Raw genomic sequence first — 24,357 nt, 5'->3', positions numbered from 1 at the left:
TCAGAGAAGTATATCCTGAACAACAGAGGCCCCAAGACTGATCCCTGGGGCATGCCGCTCATTACGGGTCTACTGCTTGAGGTGCCTTCCCCTATTTTGATTAGGTGGGTTCCATCAGTGACCCAGTTTGCTACCCATCTAGTAACATATGGCTTGATGCATAGTTGAGAGAGTTTATCTATTATGTTTGAGTGGGGAATAGTGTTGAAAGGCTTTGGCCAGGTCAAGGTAGGCAGTGTGCACCATCTTCCCCTCAACTATGGCTTTGGTGACTGTCTCAAAGAAGTAAACCAGATTTAGCAGACAAAGCCAAACTTTGTGAGGTTGAATGTTTGGAGGTTGCAAATGTCCCTGTTTATGAGATCCATGATAATCCATCCCATGACCTTGCAGATCAGGCTAGTTAGGCCGACGAGTCTATAATTTCCTGGACTGGTGGATGCTCCACCTTTGTGTAAAGAGATGACAGTGGCTGTCCTCCACTTGGCTGGGACAAAGCCGGTACTCAGGCTTTGGTTGAATAGGTTGCCTAATGGTGCTGCAAGTTCATGCTTGAGTTCATGTAGGATGCAGCCTGGGATGTTATCGGGTCCCATGGAGGTTGTATTTTTTTGCCTTTGAGAGGACAGTGGTGACCTGTTCCCTAGAGATAAGGGGTGGGGGGCAGGTACTGGGGATGTCCTGATTTACTGATGGGGGAACAGAGGGGAGAAGTTTTCAATGACTGTCAGCCAGTTTATATCTACAGCATTTGAATATGCGGTGTCCTTGACCACCAGTTCTGAACAGATCTGGGCACTTTCTTTGAGACTGCGGACATAGTGAAAAAGGCCTTATAATTGTCTTTAGTAGATGTGGCCAATTTGGACTCTAAGTTGGCTTTAGAGGATTTCACTAGTGCTCTTACTGGCTTGTTCAGGCTAAGGAGAGATTGCTTCCAATTGGGCACCAGCTCCTTCTTGGTCCTGGACAGCAATTTTTTCCTTTTGTTATATAGTTTATTTATTGCAGATGTCCACCAGACAGGCTTACTTTTCCTTGTAGAGAATGATTTTGTCCTGTCAGGTATTCCTGATTCCATGCATCTATATAAATGCTTGTATAGTACTTTGGTGTAGATTTGGACATTGGTGCCAGTTCCTACAGAGGGGGACGGGGATGTGAAGCTGTTTATACCATCTCTCAAGAGGTTTTAATCAGCTTTGGAGAAGTTTTTTTGTTTGGCCCTAGTTAGAGAGGGGTCAGGGGAGATGGTGACTTTGAAAGTGACTGATTTATGGTTGTATCTCACCATGGAGGATGATACTGTAGGGGTGCTGCAGTGTTACTCATGTTGGCTAATACCAAGTCCAAGATATCACCTCTTCTGGGGTATAGGCTAGCTGTTCTCCAAGGCATTTGCATTGCCAAAATCTAGGAATCTCTGGGCATGTGTGTTCTGGCATCAGTAATTTTTCCATTCTATGTTTGGGTAATTAAAGTCACCCAGGATCAGGGTAAAGGGTTGAATCTTGATAGATTTGAAGAGGTCCAGATAGGTGGAGTGGGCATCTTGAGTCAAATTTGGGGGCCTGTAGCTAGCTATTATTTGAATAGGGGTCTTGTCAATGGTTAACTGCACCTGGTGTATCTCCTGTGCGTCATACTGTTTGACCAGCCTGGAGGTGTGTGTGTGTCTTTAATATAAATTGAAACTCAACCTTCTTTGGCTTTGCTGCCCACAGTTTGGGGTCTGGATGTATGATGGGATGAGTAACCAGGTAAGGCTGGGGTGCTCTCCGCAGCTTTGAACAAGGTTCCTGTGGCTGCACAAATGTCAGCATCTTCTAGGGTAATAGAAACCAACAAAATGGCTCAGGGTGAGGAAAGGTGCAAAATCAGCAGAGCTATAGAACAAACAAAATACACCATTCCTGCACTAATGAACTTGTATTTATTTATAGAAAAAATAAAAAACAAAAAAACGTAAGCACTTTCACGATAATTCCTATTGCTTCATCAGACAGTTTAGTTGTCTGATGAAGTGACAGGAATTATCGTGAAAGCGCTTACATTTTTTGTTTTTTATTTTTTCTATAAATAAATACAAGTTTGTTAGTGCGAGACTGGTGCATTTTGTTTGTTCTATAGATCTTCTAGGGTAATGCTTGCAATGAGTACAGTTTCATGTTTAGACTCCTAGCGTTCAGCAGTGTGACTTTTAATTTCCTTTTTGTTGAAATTTTAATGTTGGTAGTATCGACCTCATGACTTTACCTAAAAAAGGCATAACAGGGGAGGCAAGGGATTTTGCCTGAAGCCCAAGTGAGATAGATGCAGGCCATCTCTAGCAAAGCATCGTGGTCTGTTGATCATATCTTCCCAGGCGGTCAGGTACTGGATTCCCCTGGAATGATACCAGAAACAAAGCCAATTGTTAAACTCGATCATTTTCTGTTTGTATTGAGGCATCATTCTGGGTGAAGGTAGAATGCTGCTTAAAGCTAGGGACATACCTGCCCTGGCACACATTCAGTGACTTCAATCATGTCTCTCTTCATATAGTCCAGAGAGGTACGTCTCAAGTCATTCACGCCAACATGGACTATGACAGAGTCATAACAGTACCTGTTGTCGAGAGACTTGAGCATGTGTATGACATATCGGATAAAAGCCCTTGACAGACAACTAACCATGACCTTCTCCTTATCCAGCCTGGTGAGAGGCACATTTGTGTGCCTCACAATGGAGCCTCCTATGAAGAATATGTTGGGTTTATGGTTAGGCCTTAGTGGTTGCGAGACACTGGTGTGTGGACTATGCATGGTATGTGGTGGGTTGTGAAGTTTGCATGTTTTTGCCTCGGAAGTTTCCTTTGTTTGGGTTTGTTTTTGTTGAGAACTTCCGCATATGTGGGTGTTTGTTGTGTAGTTGTGGGTGGTGTTTGAGGTATAGGATTGTGTTTATAACCTTCTCAGGTTGTCAATTTAGCCTCTCTTTTTGATAGACTACATTAAAATTGATAAGAACCTTCCACTCTAGTTTCAAGGATGTGAAACGTGTTATTAACCTTATTTCTGTTCTGCAGAAAATGTCTTCTCTCATATTTCTTATTAAAATATTTCTCAAATACAAAGCATAGTGAATCCATACTTGACTACCTAAACTAGCCATCTTGTCATTACAGTCTGTAGACCAAATTTTCACTCAGAGGAGTGGTATCAGCCATGCAATGGTTGTCTTTCTCTTGTTAATTCTATAATTATGACCGATGCTCTACTGATTTCTGTATTTTATTTTTATTTTATTTTACATTTGTTGACCGGGCTAGTCCAGCTGGATAATTTCCATTTTCAGTGGAGGCCCGGGGAGAAAAGCTCCACAGATTAAAACAAGGTTATAGAAATTGAACATTTACAATAAATGCCTGTGACATAGACAGTGAGCTACCATGCATACTTATTAGTCTAGATCAAGTAATAAAAAACATATAGTGCTATCTACGTATTGAGAAAGGCATTAATTCTTTTTAAAACTACACTCCCTTCAGGTCATTTCATACATATTAGTTTATATACAAACTTGTAAAAGAAATATTTTTTTTTTTTTTTTTTTTTGAGAACAGTAGAAACTGTACAGTCATTAAGTCGTTTGTGATCACAGAGAAAGACTGCAGTTTTGAAATAAGGAAGTATGATAGTAGAAAGTAGAAGGTTGATTAGTCTGGATTGGTACAAGAGCAGAGCCAGAAGGTGTTAAGATGTACAAGAAGTTGTTTTTTTAAAAAGATCAAAGGAGCCTATAGAGGTAATGTGTGAGGGGAGGTTATTCCATATTTTGCCTACTGAGTTGGAAAAAAGGCAGTTACCTGCAGAATTTGTAATTCGAATTGTGTTGACTTGAAGCTTTTCAACGGAGTGCAGCTGTTTCAAGTTATTATAGGGGATCAAGAGGTTACTAAGAGCAGGTGTTTTTGATGGTTGATATAGAATGTTATGTGTTATTAAGAGTTGTTGATATATAATCTTGTTAGGAAGTTCCAACCAGTGTAAGTGTTTTAAGTTTAGACAGTGGTGAGTTCTATACTGGGATGCTGTGGCAAAGCGAGCTATATTGTGGTAGGATGTAGTAAGTTTCTTCAGGTTGCTTTTAGAGAGATTAGTGTAAATAGATATATAATATATAGATAATATATAAATAGATAAATACAGTAGGGTAGAGATAAGATGTGATTGTGCTAAGGTGGTCCGTGCTTCTGGTGTAAGGTAGGGTTTGATTCTGTACAGTGAACCGATTTTTTTATTAACTGCTTTTATAGTGTTATTGATGTGGCAATCATAGTTAAGATTATTATCAATGGTAACACCAAGCAGTTTAGTTGTAGAGTCTGGGGAGATGAGGGAATTATCACTTGCAGTAATAGAGAAGTTTAGTTGAGAAGATTTGTGGGTAGGTGAGAACAGTAGTAGTTTTGTTTTCTTGGGATTGAGGAGAAGACATCTTTTTGAGAACCAGTGTTCGACGGTAGAAAAGGTAGATTGTGTGAGTGACTGGAGTTCAGATTGAGTGGAAGCTGTGCAAATAATGGTAGAATCATCTGCATATTGTATACATGTAGTGCTTTGGATAGGTGATTGGAGGTCATTAATAAAGATAGAGAATAAGAGTGGGCCTAGTATAGATCCTTGTGGTACTCCTAAAGAGATAGGTAGTAAAGTAGATAGAGAATTTTTCCAGAGTACTGCTTGTTGTCGGTTTTCAAGATAAGATGAGAACCAGGTTAAGGAAGAGGAATCCAAAGCAAGGGATTTTAATATGTGTAGAAGAAGTGTATGGTTGACCATGTCGAAGGCTTTTGACAGGTCTACGAAAAGAGAAGAGGTTAGTTTATTGTTGTTACGATTACAGTTGATGGTGTTGGTAAAAGAAAGTAGAGCAGTGGTAGTACTATGTGAAGGTCTAAATTAGACGTGTCCAACCTGCGGCCCGCGGGCTGCATGAGGCCCTCAGAGCTCTTCCATGCGGCCCTCGACCTCCAACTGCAACATCGATGTACTCATGCCCCAAAACACATTTTTGTTTTGTGTTTTTCACTCCCGTGACCTGTAACGCTAATGTCGCTGTGCGCATGCACCAAAGCACCCTTCTAGTTTTGTTTTTGAGCCAAAAAAGGGTCGGTGTGTTTACGCCATTATTTCGTGCCAAACAATCAGTGTGTGTGTGTGTGTGTGTGTGTGTGTGTGTGTGTGTGTGTGTGTGTGTGTGTGTGTTCTCGCTGAAGAGGGACTCATGTATGGATTTGCCGCTGTTCCCTTTGAAAGGGACAGCAATTACCTTTGTTAATAGGTAAGTACGGAGTGAGTGAGTGCATGCATGAAAGCAGAATTGTGTGCGTGAAAGTAGAAGAGTGTGTGTGTGTGTGTATGTGTGTATATGTGTGCATGACAGAGAGAGAGACGCATGCACACTGAGGCTAACAATGATCAGTCTACCTACTGAACACAAACAAGTTAGCTCACAAATATATCATGCATTAAGAGTACACTTTCATTAAATTGCGGCTTTTCTGACAGGGAGAGTGTTGTATTGAACATGAACTCATACCTCTTAACTGTGTGGATTTTCAAAGAATGTCTGGATTTTTGCCTCATCTTCCAATTTGTGTCTTTTGCTTAGGAAATAAAAGTAGTCATCCAAGGTAATGCAGTTCCAGGGAGTAAGAATGAGACAGCAGCCTAGGGTTAATGGGTCAGTAGTGGACTGACTATGTGGGACTGTAGCATATAAAGCTGTATTGTTTTTTCAGACAAACAAAAAAGCACCTAGTACTGTTTTTTATTGGTGGGTTCTAAGCAGTGGTAGATTAGACAACAGTAAGCATAGCTTTGGTGGATTATCTATACTGGCAAATCAAGTGGGCACAATGTCATTTTTTAAATGTTGGGGGATTTTAGTGTGTATGTGTGTGCTTATGTGTTGGGAGTGCTGCAACAGTAGATGATTATTAAAGACAGAGACTTACGGAATGTGGAGAATATGTTTCTTTGTTTCAAAACCTAATACTTGGGTACGCATGCCAGAAGTAGATTTTTTAAGACATAGCTTCTTACCATTTACAGTGGATGGATATTTAAATTTAATGGACAATGTATTAGCATGGGCCTGTGGGGTTCTGAAGGATGCCAAGTCTACCACTGCCAATGTCTTGTAAAGTGACCTGGAAATGGATATTGGGATGTTACTGAAAAATATAGTAAGTGTGCTTAGAAATATAGTTTAATTAAACAAAGTGTACTCTCAATTTACAGGTCATAATTTAATTTATTTCAGGTAGTCCAGATACTGGTAGATTGTATACCATTAGACTTAATTAGGGAGAGGTGTCATTCTGCGGAAACAAGCAGCTCTAGTTTCAGTAAAAGCTCTGTGGTTGCTTGCAGGTAGGAAGTTGCAGGATGTTGATGCAATGTGTTTTATTTATTATTTTTAATGCATTTGTCATTTCAAAGCATGGTTTTCTTTGATGCAAAAGAAGGCAGGACTGAATGAGCCATATAATGTATAACTGACAGTAATGGGATAGAAAGATTATAAGTGATGTATAATGTTTGCAGCTACAGTTGTTTCAATGGTGTCTGTGATGCATAACTATTTTTGGGCCTGTGTCCCACTTTTATTTTTCGCTTTGTCCAGATTTCTTGCTCTAAGGTTGAGAGGTATGGTTCCATACTAAATCAGAAGTTGTATTTACCTTGGAAGACTTTTCAGCATAATTATGAAAAACAGAGCCTTTTTAATATCTCTGCTTATTTCCAATATAAACTGTCAAGTAACCTTGCAAATAACCTTCTTATTAAGCTACTTTACATCTTTTGGAATTGACAGGTATGATTCATCTGTTCGGACGTAAGTATAGAATGCTAATGTGACTTTGATTTCTTGCAGCAGTCTGTGGTTTACATAATCATAATAACTTTTCTGTGTTTCTGGGTGTGTAATCAATTTAACAGTTTTAAAGATATTTTCCAAAAATAAATAAATATATAATAAATAAATAATCCTCTCTATACTTTGAGCTATTGACAAAGTCTGGGAATTTGTTTTTTTTCAAAAGCGAAGGTCAGCATTACAGCTCAGTAAACTGTCAGTCTGTGAGTAACTTCTGCACAAATTAAAATGTCTGAATGTCAAATGGCTTTAGATTGGAGGGAAGTTTATTTTTATTTATTTTATTTTATTTTACATTTGTTCACTGGGAAAGTCCGACTGGACACAGGTCCATTTTCAGTGGAGGCCCAGGGAGAAAAGCTCCAAAAATAACAGAAAACAATATAATACAATACAGAGAGAGAGAGAGAGCAAATTATGTATGTAGTACTCATACAATATGGCAGGGATTACATCTCGTAACAGTGAGAATCATTGAGGTACAGAATAAACTTAAAAACATTTTTTTACAGTTATAATTACAGCAAGGCAAATATCAATGAGTAAAGTTTTTAGGAGAAAGCTGTTTATACATAGCTGAAGCTCTGAAACAATCTTTTGGCATGGATTAACCTGGGGACTGACACAAATTATATGTTTACACCAGTATGTAGCATTATAGTTTATGGTTTTCTTATTGATTTACTTTTGTTGATTTATTGATGGTCCTTTTGGTGGTGGGAAATTACATGGATGAATCCATCTCTAATATGAGTGTGTGTGTGTGTGTGTGTGTGTGTGTGTGCATGTGTGTGTGTGTGTGTGTGTGTGTGTGTGTGTGTGTGTGTGTGTGTGTGTGTGTGTGTGTGTAAGAGAGAGAGATTTAATATGTCTACTGAATATAATTTTGCAAATGGAATTCTTAGTTAAACATGCCCTCTTCTTGGGCAACTAGACTTGAGTAACCAATATTAGATCTTAGCCATCCAGCTGGGAAAGGTTAGTATGTGGATTTTCCATCTGGTTTGATGAAGGCTATGCTACTTACCCAAGGACTACATTTATGGCTATCCATCCAGCCATCGTGTTGCTGAACTACATTGTTTGATAATGAGAGGAGCTTTTACAGAAGTTGAAGGTTTTGTGTCAAGAACCTGTCCATAAAAAGTGGCTTGTTTATGTTGCAGTGAAGGCTGTGGTCTTTGTAGTGAGCGTTTTAAGTATAACCAGTATTTCTGAGGTAGAGGAAGTCTCTTAAGGCAGGATCTTTCTTAGCCTGGAAAGCAAGCCAATGATGGACTTTATAGGGGCCAGTGAGAGACAAAGGAAAGCAAGAAGCTTTTTAGTCTGTTTGGATAACTAAGTGACCTTAGTCCTTTGACCTTTTTTGTCAGAAATGGTTGTAGTCTTTCTTTTGGCAGGGTGCTTTGCTGAGGCACATACCAAAAGGGGCATTGCACTCAATAATGGCTCTTGTAAAGGAAGAATACATGGATGTTATGACCTCCTTGTCCCTGGATGAGATACCCTTACTAATGAAGTGGGCCATGTAAAAAGCTTTCCTTACAACGGAGACAACGTGATGGTCAAAATTCAGGCTTCGATCAACCTGGGTGCCCAAGTACCATACGACTTATTGCGTGCTTACAACACTGTTATTAATATGATAATTTGTGGGGACATCACTCTCCTCAAAGGGGATGATGATGCATTTTTTGGCAATTAGCTTGAGGCCATATTTCGGGCACCAGTTATTTGTTTGAGTGAGACCCTCCTGTAGCTTATTCAGAATTGTTTTATTAAGTTAGTAATGTGAATTCTTTACTTTATTGCAAATTTGTTGGGTTATTTTTGTGGATTATAGTGTTGTAGGACTGCTGATGTTGACATTTTACGTAGTTGGACTGCTGGAATGGTTTTTCCAGTGAGAAATGCTAGTGCTGTAGTGAAATATCTGTTTATTTGTAAGAAGAAAAAAAAAAAAAAATATATATATATATATATATATATATATATATATAAATATTAACTAAGATTTTAGAGTTAACTGTTAGATTAGAGAATTAGAATTAGAATGAGAATTAGAATTTTAAGGCACATATTAGGCATTTATTACATTTATTCATTGTTCGAATACACCTACAGAATAGCCAGGAGGTCGACTGTGGTCTTCCGGAGCAACAAAAGAGTTAACTATACAATATATTTTATATGCGGCCCCAAGACCATTTCTGTTCACTCAATGCGGCCCCAGCAAGCCAAAAGGTTGGACACCCCTGGTCTAAATCCATGTTGAGTGTTTGCTAGTAGGTTGTTATGAAGGAGATGGTTAAGTAGTTGTTTGTGTATACATTTTTCCATGATTTTAGCTAGTGGAGATAATAGCGCTATAGAACGAAAGTTGGAAAGGTCAGTGGATTTGCCTCCTTTGTGTAAGGGTATGATGTGTGATATCTTCCAGATTGCTGGAAAAGTACTTTCTTTTATGGATCTGTTTATGAGGATGGAAACAGGGTAGGCGATAACTTTAGCTGCTACTTGAAGAAATTCAGCAGGAAGGTTATCTGCTGAGGGGGTAGTGGGTTTAAGTTTTTGTAAAAGAGATTGTATGTAGGAGGTGGGTATGGGTTGAAGTTGCAGGGGAGGAAGGGAGTTGTCGATGTTATTTAAGAGCAGTTGGGAAGAATCAGGAGATAAGTGGTTAGCTAGATTTTGTATGGAAGTAGTAAAGAAGGTATTGAAGTTATTGGCTATTAAAAAGGGGTTATCAGGGTTTAAGTTTTGTGGGTTGGGTGTAACTACTTTGCCTGGGGTAAGTAGATTATTGATAGTAGACCAGAACTCTTTTGGTTCTTTTTTGGTTGATTGCTGAAGTTCAAAGTAATAATTCTTTTTATCTGAAAGGATAGCTTTTTTGGTATTGTTTCTGAGTTCTTTAAAGGTTTGATGATCGGTTGGGTTTCTGGAGGAACGCCATTTTTTCCAACATTTATTTCTAAGTATCATTTTTTGTTTGGTATTAGAGGTTAGCCAGGGTGCTGTTTTGGTCTTTGTTCTAATGATACGACTTGGGGCATGTTGATTTAAGATAGCAAGGAATGCTGAGTTGAAATGTTCAACAGCATTATTGAGTGAGAGATGTTTTAGAGGGGTCCAGATGTATTGTGAAAGTTCTGTTAGAAATCTTTCAGGATTAAATTGTTTTTTTGAATATATTGTTTTATGAGAGGTAGGTAAGTTTAGATTAGTTTTGGCTCTAATGACATAGGTAAGGGAGTGATCGCTAAGGTCATCTGGAAGGATGCCAGTTTGGTAGTTTTGCAGGGGGGAGTTTGTAAGAATCCAGTCTAAGGTGGTTTCTTTTTTGCTCTTATTATTTATTCTAGTTGGACTATCAATTAGTTGTTTGAAACCTAAAGTCCCCAAGGAATAGTGCTTCTTGAGGGAGGTTTATAGAGAGTTGTTCAAGAAGTAGTTCTAAAGTGGGGATGTTATTTCCAGGGGGGAGGTATGCACAGATGATGTTTATTGCTTTAGTAGTGTTAATTTGAATTTTGGAACAAATTATTTCGGCATTATTATTTTGGTTAAGGGTAAGGTCCAGAAGAGTAAGCTTTAGTTTTGTTTTATATAGAATAGCTACTCCACCTCCTTTTCTGGCGGTACGATCAAGTCTAAGAATGTTATATCCAGGTGGGGTAATTTCAATGTCTTTAATAGAAGGTTTTAGCCAAGTTTCTGATAAGCATAGAATGTCAAAGTTGTGTACTTCTAATAGGGCATGGAGTTGACTAATTTTGTTGCAGATACTACGTATGTTGAGATGGGCCAGGGATAATAAGTTCGAGGATGTAATGGATGAGAGCGAGAAGGGTTTGAAGTGATTTCTGCGTGTTTTGGTGGTAGTAGTTTGAGGGCCTGGGTTGGGGTGAATGTCACCATCTTGTAGTAGATGGAGTAATGTAAAATAGTTTTCAAGTTCATGTTTTAGGAACGTGTCAAATATTTTCTTTGTTTTAGTTTTTAGTAGTTTGCAGTGTAATAGCCTATGGTATTTGGGAAGTAGGTATATGGATTGTGAGAAGGTATGTAAGATGGATGGAGGTGGGGATGTTACAGGTGTACTGGTATGTTTTGAGGGAAGTGAGAAAGAAACAGTTATGGAATGTTCATAGGAGGTTAGGAAGTAGGTAGTTATGAGAAAGAATAATAATAAGAAGGAGATAGGTAATTTCAGTTGTGACTGGAGCATAGAAGAAGTTGTTATAAAATAGTTCTGAGTCAGTGTGGTTTACTGGTGTGTTGTAGATGGAGGTACTGTGGGAATGTAGGGCATGTGGTAGGGGCTGTGATATTGTAGGTGTGTTAGTGAGAGAGGGGTGGGGTTGGTTATAGTAGGTAAGTAGGTGTGTATGTGGAGGGTGGTTTACAATCTCTGAGGCTGTGAGTGTGATAGGGTGGAAAAGTAGGAGGTGTGTCCAGAGACAAGGTAAATGTATTACCCCTGGGGGTGGGTGGGATTTGGGGGTAGGGAGGGGAGCAAAGCGGGGCACACAGAGTAGACCAGAGGAGAAGGGAAAAAGTATCAGAGAAGGCAAGGGGAGTCAAGGCAAGAGAAGGTAGCCTAGGAGGAGAGGATAAGACAGGTTATTAGAAGGAGGAAAGGGATTAGGGTAAGAAGATGAGAATAAAAGTGTAGTGTAGAAAAGAATACTAGTATCCCAGATAGAGATGAGGAAAGGGTGACATCTAGTGGGCAACTGTGGAAGTGCAAATAGCAAACAGGGCAGCTTCCAGGTGAGAGCTATACAAATGGGAGAGAGAGGATAATCTATGTAGCTATCCAAGGAGTGTGTGAGGTGGTAATGGAGGAATAAGGGGAAAGGGTAGCTGCTGGCTGCTTAGGTAGTGGCAATCTAATAGCTTAGCAGGTACAGTTGGTTAAAACTTAATACAGCATGACTAGGTAGACATACTTTCTTGTAATCTTGAGGTAGAGGGTGGCAGGAGAAGGCAGTGTCCTGAACGAGTCCAAGGTTAATATGCAGACAACACCCTAGTGGAGATAATAGAGGGAATGCAACCCAGGCAAAAACACAGGGTCGATTTGAGGAGATAGCTGGTACAGGAGGGAAAGAGGAGAAAAAGATAATGTTATAATAAAATATTAACATTCAGGGATGCAATACAAAGTCAAAATGAGGAAAAAACGCATCTTATTCAACTAGTAAGCAGAGCAACATAACATATAAGGGGTTTAAACACATAGAAAATATGCATACAATGGTAAACAGAGCACTTTCATACATATGTGTGTAGCTAATAGTGTAGAGGCTATTGTTGATGCAATTCACACCCAAGCCAGCATAAAACAGTTATACTCATGAGCAATTACATGTACAAGACAGCAGAAGCATTTCACAGTCCCTCAAGGAAGTATGCTTAGTATTACTAGTAGAATAGTACACAAAAACAGTGAGTCATAACGCTAAACGCATTCGCGTTTACAGGAATAGTATGTGTATAAAGTATTACATGTAAAGACTAGCATCGGAGCAGTCTCAGTTTAAAGGCAAATCTTGAAAGCTAAACGCATTTGCGTTTCCAACAAATATGCACAGGCTGGGACAACACAGCATAAGGAGCCAGCACTCCCTAAAAGATACAATGCATTCGCATTTACATGTACAGCATTCCTGTACAGGCAGAAACAGCAAAAAAACAGTCCCACTTAATTAGTACGCCATTATAGCAAAACAGATACGCGTTAACAAGCTAAAACAGCAAGGCAAAACAGTCCCGCTTATTTAGGACTCCAAATAAGCTAAACGCATTCGCGTTTCAATGAGCAGAAGTACATAGGCTAAACTAGCAATCTTAACAATAAAGGAACAGCCTTATTTCAAAAGCCGTACCTGTTTGTTAAACGCTTTCCATTTAAACTACTTGTACATATGTTTAATTTTCTATGTCTTCTGTGGTCATGGCTGAAAAAAAACTCTACAAGGATCACCTCACTTACTTGGTTAAAATTCTGTTAGTTACTTGTTGGAATGAGAACACAAGACCTTTGACCATTTACCTCTTACCTGTGCTTTGAGCAGCTTTAACCAGGCCTTTGCGTAGAATATCCTTCACCCTTGTTTTCATGTTGGAGGAAACGCCTCCACCAATGACAGATACCACAAGATTTGGGGGTGGAATCTTCCAGTGGCTTACAATGAGATGATAGACTATTTCTGGATTAGTCTCGCTAGATAGACGGATGAACTGTAGGAATAAAAATCAATATTGCTTTACTTTAATTTACTTCATATTTTGTGGGGAAAAAAAACACTTGAAGCAGTCTATACTCAAAGGCTGCACTTGTGCACGTTTGCAATAGATATGATGGACAAATTGTGAAGAATAAATCTCCAGCTAAACAAATTAGTTACTAAGTACAAGTAGAATATGAAAGTACATAACTAGCAGCCTTCATATAGAAACACAATTTTAAAAACTTTATAATAACAATGTACAGCAAGGTTAAATATGTGGGGGTGAAAAACCTTACTTTGCCTTACCTGTCTGAGCCTATCCACTCTCTGCAACAGATTAGTGTCACATTTGGAAATCCTTACAAGTTATCTGTATTAGGGATCAACATAACTTGACAGTTCCATTCATATAGGTTCACAGGCAAGAACTAGGCTAGCTGCCATTGGGCTATTTTAAGTCTAGCCAATGTCCTTTTTTGTGGTCTAAATAACCCATCCCATCTGGTTACAAACTGGCCTTATCCATGCCATGGTTGATAATTATATATTACTCCTAATGAGAATAGCTGGAATCATGTCACTGAGAACTTGAAGGGGATCATGCAAGGGATAAAGAATTCAGGAGCTGCATCTGTCCATTAGCAGTACAGGGGGCACTACTGGGGTAAGTTTTCTATTTTCCATCCATAGATCTAAGTTACGCATAAAAATGGACAGGGATGAACTCTGTTTTATGTGGATGGGGAGTCTGTTTATTAGCAGCAGTATCCTCTACTAAATACACTTGTCCCTACAAACTGTTCTGTTGATGTTGAGAAAAATGTTTAGACCATAGACTGAGTATTTCTGATGCCATTTGACTTGCTGATGTGCAGTAAATCCATTCAATAAGTTGGAGGATGCCTTGTAATGCCAGACACAGGTCATCTTCTGAGCAGTCTGTAGGATACAAAGTACAATGACAGGGCTTTGTGCTGGTTCATGTAGGACACGTTGTTTAGCCCTTGTATCCTTTTAGTAAGGTATCATACTGGGTATTCCAGTTGTTGTGTATGTCTGGACAGATACATGCCAAAGGGGGCATTATATTCCATGACTGGCCTAATGAGGGCTGAGTAAAGGGGACAATGACATCCCTAGATCTAGACATAATCCCTTTGTTTATAAGCTGTGCAGTATAGAAGGTCCTTCTTACAACAATACACACGTTGGTTAAAAGTTAGGTCACTGTCCACATAAGTTACCAAATCCGAACTGGGTCAACTGGGGAAATCTGGACAAAGCCATACATATAAAAGTGGGCCAAAGGCCCCAAAACAGGGACAATTTTTAAATATTGCTTCTACAAACATAAAGTTGATAGAATAACAGGTTTTGCATTAGCATGAAGTTTCCGAAGGGTGTGAATTCCGGATCTCAAATGTCTGTCATTATTTTCTAAATTCAATCTTTAATGATTTGCCACTAATTTGCCAGAAAAAACACAATTTTATGAAAAATGGACCAAAAATATGAGTGGAAAAATCTGGATATTCTGCGAAAATCTGTACAGTTGAGTGGTATGAGCAAGAACAGTTTACACTGTGTACTGTAGGCAAGCTTCACGTTTTATTTCCTTTATGGTAAATATGTTGTACAGTGTCTCCAGTGTGTGATATGCACAAATTATAAATATATCTAGAGACACACACCAATACAAAAAATATATATGCATAAATGACTGTTGGCTCTGAATAAGAAGTGCGTCAGTATATTCACATTGTCATGGAAGGGAGGACATACCTCTCAACTGTACAGATTTTCACAGAATGTCCAGATTTTTCCCTTATATTTTTGGCCTGTTTTTCATAAAATTGTGGTTTTCTGGCAAATTACTGGCAAATCGTTAAAGATTGCATTTAAAAAATGACAAACATTTGAGTTTCAGACTTCATCCCATTCAGAAAATCCATGCCAATGTAAAACCTGGTCTGGTAGAAGAGCAGGTTGACCGCTTCAAGCATCTGATAGGAGTGACTGAGGAAGAGGGAAGTCTGAATGAGGAGATCAAAGCTTTGAAATCAGAGAGGCTGCAGCCACCTGGCACAGAAAGTCAGGGGTACACTATAACAGGAGAATGCTAGAGAAGTTGAAATGTAAAGTGTATAAAACAGTTGTGCAACCACTTTCTGTATGGCACAGAAACCGGGCACTGAAAGCAGAGGAGTTGAGGAAGCTAGAAGTGATGGACAGGAAATACCTGAGATGGGTGGTGGGATGCACAGTGTGGGGCAAATGTAGAAATGATGACATCAGAGCAGAGGCCAAAGTAACGCTGATTGCAACAAGGTAAAATGGAACAGATTATGGTGGTTTGGGCACGTGTGCAGGAAAGCAGAGGATGAAATCGTGAAGAGGATCTGACAGAGATGGAAGCAAGGCAAGATGAAAGTATGATACACAGCAAGGAGATGAATGAATTACATTAGAAATAACCTGTGACAGTCCGGCATTACGGACAAAGAATGTAGGAGAGTGGCACTGAATTGAGAGGTGGCAACAATTGACAACACCACGATCCTATGGAAAAAATGGGGAAAAAGGGGGTTGATGACAACACACACACACACACACACACACACACACACACACACACACACACACACACACACACACACACACACGAGATTATCTCATCATGGAGTTAACTTTTCTCCAAGGTACAGTGATCTTGGAGTTAGTATATATTAGCAGTGGGGATGCAAGGGGCCAGACAGCCATTGTCAACATTCAGCTTTCTGTTTAGTTTCGCTATTTGTTTTCATAATTCTGAGAACTGTATAATGGGCTCACAGAATTACAGTAAGAAGCCATTAATTTTACATCAATATTTTTAGGGCAGCTTCTAATTCGTTGATGTACGGTTCATGAAGGTTAGAATGTTTTAAAGGTAAAAAAAAAATAAATGACATGGGTGAATGAATAGTTACACAGTGCATGCCTTTAATAAAGTTAAATAGGTATAGGCATTACATTACGACATTAATGTTTATGAAGGCACTCTACTGATACGTGTTACGAATCTGTTTAGCAGCCAGAAGAGATAAATGGAGGGACTGTATTTTTTGTTTATACTGTTGTCATCGGCCAACATTCCAGGCATAAGGCTGTCATTGATCTTTTTTTTTAACATTATTCATGCTTAGTTTTACATTTTGATTGTGTTTATTTTGGATGGATGAAAGCATGAAGCACTTCATGTCAAGTGGAATCTACTGTTTGTTGACCTTCATTTAAGTGACATTCTGAACATTGTAAATGGAAAGTTGCCAGGTTAGTTTAATAGATGTTAGAGCTGAAGTAGTAAAAGGTGAGTACTTTGTTTTTTCCTGACTTTTGTGATTTTCTCCAGGTTTGCTAACCTCAGAGCTAATGTGTGCGTTTGTGTGTATATACACATACGTACATATATGTGCAGCGCTTCTGATCATATGTTCATTACATCTAACATTTAGGTTGAAAGATTGTTTTGTTGAACTACTGGTTCATCTCAGGATGCAAGTATTTGTTTATACGAGATTGTTAAGAGTGTGGTGAGTGGGAGTTTGCCCATTTTTGCAATCTCTAAGTTGGTACATGTATAATTATCAAGGGGACATGTCCCTCTAAAAATGTTGCCTTTTTTTTTTTTTTTAATACACTCGCTGTACATTTAACAGTACAGTACCAAACAAACACTGTTTTGAAATACCTGAAACTACAGCTATGCTAGGGTAGTACTATACATGTTGATGTTTTGGTAGAGTCACTATTGCACTCCTCACTTTTCTGATTCCATCTGCAGGATAGTCGAACTTCCAGAACTCTACCTTTTGCTGGGCCTCAGCTGATACCCTCCCACCACTGTCAAGAGTGGTCTAAGATGCAGGGACCCCTTGAAAAACTACATAACTAAAAGCCTAGAGTACAAGGATTAGCTCATGGGAAGCCAGGCTGAAATAGCAGACGTATGTACTTTGACAGATACATAACACAAGCTCATTTTTTAAAAGTCTGACAAATATTGTGGGACCATTGACACATTCACCTTGTTTGGGTCTAAGTTGCCAGATAATTAGACGATGAATCTTCTCTACTTGACTTAAGATTTTCTTGTGTTTGGTTTCCTAACTTCCCTCATGATTTTTAGCATGCCCACAGAAAATATTTCCCTACCTGCAATTCATGTGAAACCATCCAAGCTGTGAGAGCCATTTTTTTTTTTTGTTAGAAGGTCCACATACTGAGGTAACACTTACCATTTTTTCTTGCCAGGATTTATAGGACAGAGAACCAGTATTGCCTTGGCCAAAAGAGGGATACTAGAATGATGTTTACACTTTACTTCTTGATTTTAATGAGCAACTTGGGTATAGCAGGAGAAGCATAAAGAAACAAACCTGTCCAATTCAGAAGAACATCTCTATCGTTCAGTCTTCTGCAGTTTGCTATTTTGCAACAGAGTTGTCTCTATTGTCTGTTTAAAGGTGAGACAAATGTCTACTTCTGGTATACCTCACAACCTGGTCAGGTTCAAAAAGACATCCCTGTTCAACATCTATTCACCTAAGTCCATTTAAAATCTTCTCGGCCTGTCTGCTAAAACTTTTTGCCTTTGAAAGGATGTAGGTTACTGTCAAAATCATGGCCTCTTCATGTTTAAATTTCACAGCATCACAAGCCTGCACAGAAGGTGTGGGGGGGGGGGGGACTTTCTGTTCATTTGTGTACACATTGCAGTGGTATTATTTGTGTACACATTGCAGTGGTATTATTTGTCAATCTAAAAGCATCCCTCCCTTGAGTATGTCGCTGAAAGTCTTCAGTGTCAGAATGACAGTCATCACCTATTATGTTTATATATTTTTCCTCAGTTTTTTCTCTTATGCCCCCCTAAAACTTGGAGGGTTCCTACATGGACCTTTAGGCTAGATATGAGGACTCCGTGTTAAGTATCACAGTGTGCAAAGGGGGGAGATCTGAAAGATAAACCTTGATTGAGTTGGCACCATGCTATCCACAATGAGATCTCCCTTTTGGGATAAGGGAGAATTGGAATGCTGTCTCCAAGGACAGGTGTGTTGACGCCACCTGTTTCTTTGGTACCTCCATAGCTTCCTGATCTGAACATGGGTCAAAGGTACCAAAGAATGAAGAAGGTCATGAAACATAACACTCTGAGGAACTCCTTTTGTGAAATGTATTACTGCTATAAAATCTTCTGGAAATATAGAGGCAGGTAAGAGACTTTGTCCTCTTGGAGGAGGATGTGTGAATATTAGGTTCCTTGAGATGGTTATGCTTCATTTGTTCTTGATGAGAGCAAAGTCCAGTTAATTGAAGCAATTCAGTGTAAATTCCCAAACTGTGTCTATTCTCTTCATAAATTCTGTTGGAATGAGGCAGTTGTATAGGTAACAGTAAAGGTGGATAAGCCTTTGCCCTGCAGAAAGAAATTATCAAGGCATTTGGTAAAGACTATGGAGATGTAGTAAGGAAGCTAAAGGGCAAGGATGTGGAATTAACAAATATAACCTCTATCACCTGCAACCCCAAAGGACTCTCTGTTCTGTTTGGCTATGGGAATGTGAGGGTAATTTTTTTTTTTAGGTTTGGGGTAACCATGAGTAACTGAGGTGTCACTAAGGATAACGGGCTTTGGAGAGTCAACATTTTGATCTTTGGGATACTGACAAACTTGTTTAATTGTAATAGATCCAGAAGGGGTATCCAAGTATTTTCTTTTCTTGGGAACAGAAAGAGTTTGGAGTAAAATTATCGTCCTTTAACTGTATTACAATAAGGTTTTACAACAATGCTGAGCAAGTAGATGATGAAACAAAACATAGTTGTTAAATTGTTTTTTTCTTTGATTTGCCTGTGATTTCTTTATTAAATAAATGGCTTAATTTTGTTCCATCTGCATTTGTTGTTTCATATTACTAAAGGGTAAAGGATATAAACACTTTTTCAATAAAACAATTTAAAATGTTGGTTTGCACGCTTTACCGACATAATATTGAAAGCTAAATGGTTGAAACTGAATTGGTTGAACACACTATATTCAATTATCAAAATGTTGAAATAAAATTAGTCTAAACACACAATGTTGAAATTGTCAATTTTGCCCATTTCTGCACTGTAGTGTGATCTCAGAGTTAATATATTTAAGGAGGGGGTGTGGGGGGTGCAGGGGGGCTACACCTCCCTGCAAAATACAGTTGATCTCATTGCTTTTTCAATGAAATGATTGTAGACATTTTGATAATTCTATGTTTTGGGTTGAGATGTTATTTTTCAACCAAATGACCATTAGACATTATGACATTCAGGCAGTGACATTGTTAGCTTGAGTAAAATTCAGTTACTGGTTAGTAAGTACACTGCTTGGATGACAGCAAAGAAGTAACCTGCTTGGATGCCAGCAAAGAAGAAACAAAGAGACCCTGGAAGAAAATCAGCTAGAAACGGTGAAGACAAAACACTGACTGGGAAGAATCCTGCAGCTGTGCAGCAAAAAGCAGTTCAAGCTCCTGCACTGGTGAAAGACATGGCATCCAGTAATCTAAAGGAAAAATAAGTCAAACACATTCAGAGCTGATTAAAATAAATGAAACATCAAATAAGCACATCTGCTCTATAATAAAAGGCTGGAAAAAGGAAGAAGCTTTAAACAGATATTCAGATGAGCTGATAAAACAAGAATCAGTGGTCAAAATGAAAAAAAGGCTGGCTGAGTATGACACTGCTCAATAAAAGATTTTTAAAAAATGGCAGAATTAGAGGGCAAAGCACATAGGGAACATCTGAGATTTTCTGCTGGAATAGAGAAACTAGAAGGAACAGACTGCATTAATTTTATGAAGGCACAAATAAGCAACATGGACTGGTATTCCATAGTAGGAACAGTTAATTAAAAGGACATATCATGTGTATGCTCCAAATCTGTCAATGAGAAAGCAGACAAGACATTTATTAGTAAAGATGCAAATCTACCAAAGGAAAGAGTTGCTCCTGACAAAACTGTGTCAGAAGGGCAAATTATTAAAAGTTGTAGACAGTAGAGTAATTGTGGAAAATGATTATTCACTGTACACTACAGAAAAAGAGAACAAATTTATTCTAGTAATCAAGGAATATTGCGGGGCAGAGTGTGAGATTCAAATTGCTGCGTCCAAGCTGTCTTCAGAATATTTTTTCCTAGGGGATCAAAGTCATTTTTTTGATGTAGAACAGGCTAAGTAGGAAATGCAAAAGCTTTCCCAATAAAGAGTCATCAAGCAGAACATGAGTCTGCTTCTCATTCTTCTGATAATAAAGCATGCAGAGAGACTTTGCCAGTGAAACCTTTCCCACAGTTCCAAAGGAAAATGATTGAGAGATGGAGAAAAGCACAGGAGGTGACCAGAAAAATCAGGAGTACCTTGGAGTTGAACCAGAATCTGGAGCTGGGAGATGGAGATGACCAGGAAGACCAGCAACATAAATATAAGACTGTAAAGCATCATTCACATTTGTGAAATATGACTGCATAAGAGTAATGGTAAGAGTAGACTTTTGTTGTTGACTTTGTCAAATGTATGAGGAATTGTAAAGCATTTGTCTCACTTCATGTCATTAATGTTTGGAAGAACTCTGAGGGGTGGGGAAGAAGAAGGAAAGGTAACTAAGTAAAACAATTTCTGCTCTTAATAGTATTTCTATGAAACTTTTCACAACATAAATCAAATATTTTAGTAAAGTATTTTAGTTGTTCTTGTATGTGATAAAGTTACTAAAGTAAACAGATGCTGTTTTTCTTCTTTCTCTTCTCTTTCCTTTTTTGTTATTAAGAAATGTAGGCATTACAGTGCAAAAAGAAAAAGCTAGACAAAGGCATACTTAAGTTAATAGGCTCTAATCTTGGATTGCATAGGTGGGGGAATAGGGTGTAAAAGTATACAGATCATAATATATGTATAGCCAATATGTTTTCTCTTACTTTTGCATAGGTAAAATGTCTGTATTAAGACTACTGACATAATCTAACACATTTTAAGTGGAAACGTAAATATGAGCACTCTGAATATAATGAAAAGTTTTCCTTTAGCAATAAATATTTAGCTTGACATTCAGGATGCAGCAGAAGACCATATGTTTCTTTTTTATCTTATGTTTCCCTGGAAAGAATCTGATTATAGTGCAGTAGTTTCCTTCAAAGTTAAAAGTTAATTATTTCGGAAAGCATGCAAGTTGTTTTCACATCAGGGATAAAGAAAAAAAAAAACAGCCATCAATTAGTATAAGTAGATGCACAGGTAATAAAATGATCATTAGCAAGGATAACCTCAATTTCAGGTTAATTAGGGCCTGTGTTATTAGCCGTCTACTTGGCATACATTTCCTATTAGGAGGGTTAAAGTTCATTATTTGAAGATGTACATAGTTACGTGTGTTCGTATTAACAGGTTATGGGGGTGTTCTGGGACTGTACATTTTTGGGGGGGTTGTATTAAAACAAAGTCTTAAAACCAAGAAAGCAAGAGCTCCTCTTGCAACGCAAAACCAAAAGCCTGAAAACTGAGAGGTACACACTAACAAGAACAGAGAAAAATGCAGCACAGCATAAGAACCAAAAAGGTCTTGTGAAATGTGACATATGTTGCAATATTGATAAGAAAATCTATATAAAGGTTTAACCTGCCAAACATTAATGGATGCATGTATCACGAAAGCTGGAAATAGACATTTAAAAAAGTTTCTATATATAAAAGGTGGGAATAATGATGTCTTACCATAATGGAAACACTTTCCATATCATCTTGGAATTTGAATGGTCTTACATGTACAGACAAAAAGGAAAGAATTCATATATAAAAAAATGCAGAGTGCAACTAGTAATGATACAGCAGACACATTTGGAAAGAACTCAACAAGTGAATTTGATAAAGGATTTCAGGATGGAATTTCTGCAGAATATCAGGGACAGAGGAAAAGAGGAGTATTTATATTAATTGCTAAAGGAGCTACAGTAGTGATAAAAGAGGGAAAATGATGATAATGGCAGATTTGGGTAGTAAGGAGCTATTGACTAGGGATGAGGATTATGCTGGCATGTACTTATATTCCTCCTAAAACCGCTATTATGGAGTTTAAAAAAATTGGAAGAAGTAATCAGCTTTCACCAGGGTATATTACATGTAGGTGGGGACTGGAATTTCATTTACAACAATGAGGACATATCTGGGGGGCCTAGATGGGAAAATATAACAAAAGAGGGTAGACGTATGAAGAAATTTATGAAAATATTTGGTATGCAAGACATGAGTTGAGTAAAAGGAACTTGGAGATGATTTACATGTTATTTACCAAGGTACAAGAACTGGGCTAATATATGTGCATTTAACTGAGAACTCTGACACCATCCAATAATTATTTCAGATCATGCTCCAATAATTACTAAAATAAAAATGAATGGTAATGAAGTAAAGATAAGACACTGGTGCTTTCCCACCTACCTGTTAAAGAGAGAGGAATTTAAGGAATGGGTAGTGGAAGAGAAGGTAGGAACTACTTCAGAATTTATAGCTAGTGAGTAGAGTAAAATGAAAGTGGAGTTTAAAATTAGGGTAGAAATAAAAGAGAGATCTGGTTAAGAAATAATCATTTAGAGTGACTGACAAAGACTGAAGTATTACAAAATAAGGAGAATCTCACAGCACAAGAATAGGCACAAATGCGGACTGCTAAAGAGAAAATAAGGGAGTACTTTGTCAATATGCAAGAGTTTAGAAAGATTGCTGTTAAGCAACTGTTTTTTTTCTTTTATAACAACTTCAGAGCAAAACAACTTTTAGCACACTGACTTGGGTAACAGAAAGTAATAAGGATTGTTGCCAAACCTATGGAGCCTATAAACAAGAAAAACAACCAGAGATCCTGTACAGGTATTAGAGATATTCTGAGAATGTTATGAAAAATTGTATAAAGCAGAGAAGTGGGGAAGTCAATAAAAAGCACAAATGGAAATATTTATGGAAGACATAAATGCCAAGGTTAGAGGTAGATGAGGCTCAAAAAACAACAGCTAAGAGTGGAGGAGATGAGAAAAACCATGATGTATAACCGATTTGCAGGAAAGTCTCCAGGAACAGATGGCATTCCTGTGGATGTTTGGACTCTAGGAGGGAAGAAAATAATAAAAAGCTGGAAGATTTTAACAGTATTTTAGAAGGGGAGGAGGCACGAATATCCTGGAGAAAAGATGTGGCATCTAATACCTAAAAATGGTAAAGAGTGATCTGATCCAACTTCATATTGGCCCATTTCAATTTTAAACCATGATTATAAAGTGTTTATGTCTATTATAGCTAAAAGAATGGCAAAGGTGATGCCAATGTTGATAGAAGAGGGAAGCAAAATGTAAGAGAATATTACTGTTATTGGTGGATCTTGATGCAGAGAAAGCATTTGACAGAGTAAGCTGGGATTTTATCAGTAGGGAATTGGAAGTGTTTGGATTTCTTGATATAATAATAAAGATAATTAGAAGGATATATGAGGGATCTGAGGAAAAAATCAAAGCGAGGGGGGGTTCCTCTATGATAAGTTATGTCTGAACAGAGGAACCAGGAGGGATGTTTTCTTTCCTCTTTGTTATCTGAGAAATATTTAGAACCACACTATGACAGAATGTGATGATGGAATTGTCTTGGCAGTTTTGTGACTTACAGGTTATCTTTTTGAGTACATTAAATCATTGTACCCTAAAGGTAGCTAGAATTTTAACTCTGAGGTGACTGACTGTTGCATTGAGGAAAACATGTGGCACCATTAAATACTAGCTTGCAAATGAAATAAACTACCACTTAGCCAAGCTGAAGTTTGCAGAATATAAGTAACTTCTAGTATCTATAAGTAGCTACTTGGGCACTCCGTTTTACCACATTTGCCAGTTATTTGATCTAGGTGACTTGAATATCTAATAATCTGTCTCTGTATACTCAGTTTTCCAGCATGCAGACCTACAGACAAAAAACACTGGCTATGTTTCAATAGCATACAAAAAACACAAAATATTGTGAAACTAAATGTTGTTCAACAAAGATTGTTGGAAGATGTCAAATGCAACACTACCACCACTTTTGACTGCGCTATGTTATGAATTAGCCATACAAGACACATCTTGCATTCA

General features: G+C 38.1%; 1 protein-coding gene across 3 annotated transcripts in view; it reads right to left on the bottom strand.

Moving 5' to 3' along the window:
* The window catches only part of LOC122811523 (transient receptor potential cation channel subfamily M member 4-like), a 1,266,622-nt gene that overhangs the window by 682,057 nt on the left and 560,208 nt on the right, over nucleotides 1-24,357 (bottom strand). For all 3 annotated transcript variants that reach the window (XM_044083407.1, XM_044083409.1, XM_044083408.1), the window contains one exon: nucleotides 12,996-13,176. In XM_044083407.1, coding sequence (XP_043939342.1) covers nucleotides 12,996-13,176 — 181 coding nt within the window. The remainder of the gene's footprint in view (nucleotides 1-12,995; nucleotides 13,177-24,357) is intronic.

Source organism: Protopterus annectens, chromosome 9.part0 (assembly GCF_019279795.1).
Source record: "Protopterus annectens isolate FY-2018-M chromosome 9.part0, PAN1.0, whole genome shotgun sequence".
Classification (NCBI taxonomy): domain Eukaryota; kingdom Metazoa; phylum Chordata; order Ceratodontiformes; family Protopteridae; genus Protopterus; species Protopterus annectens.
The sequence above is the reverse complement of the archived record's forward strand: the minus strand, read 5'-3'. Positions and strand labels throughout refer to the sequence as shown.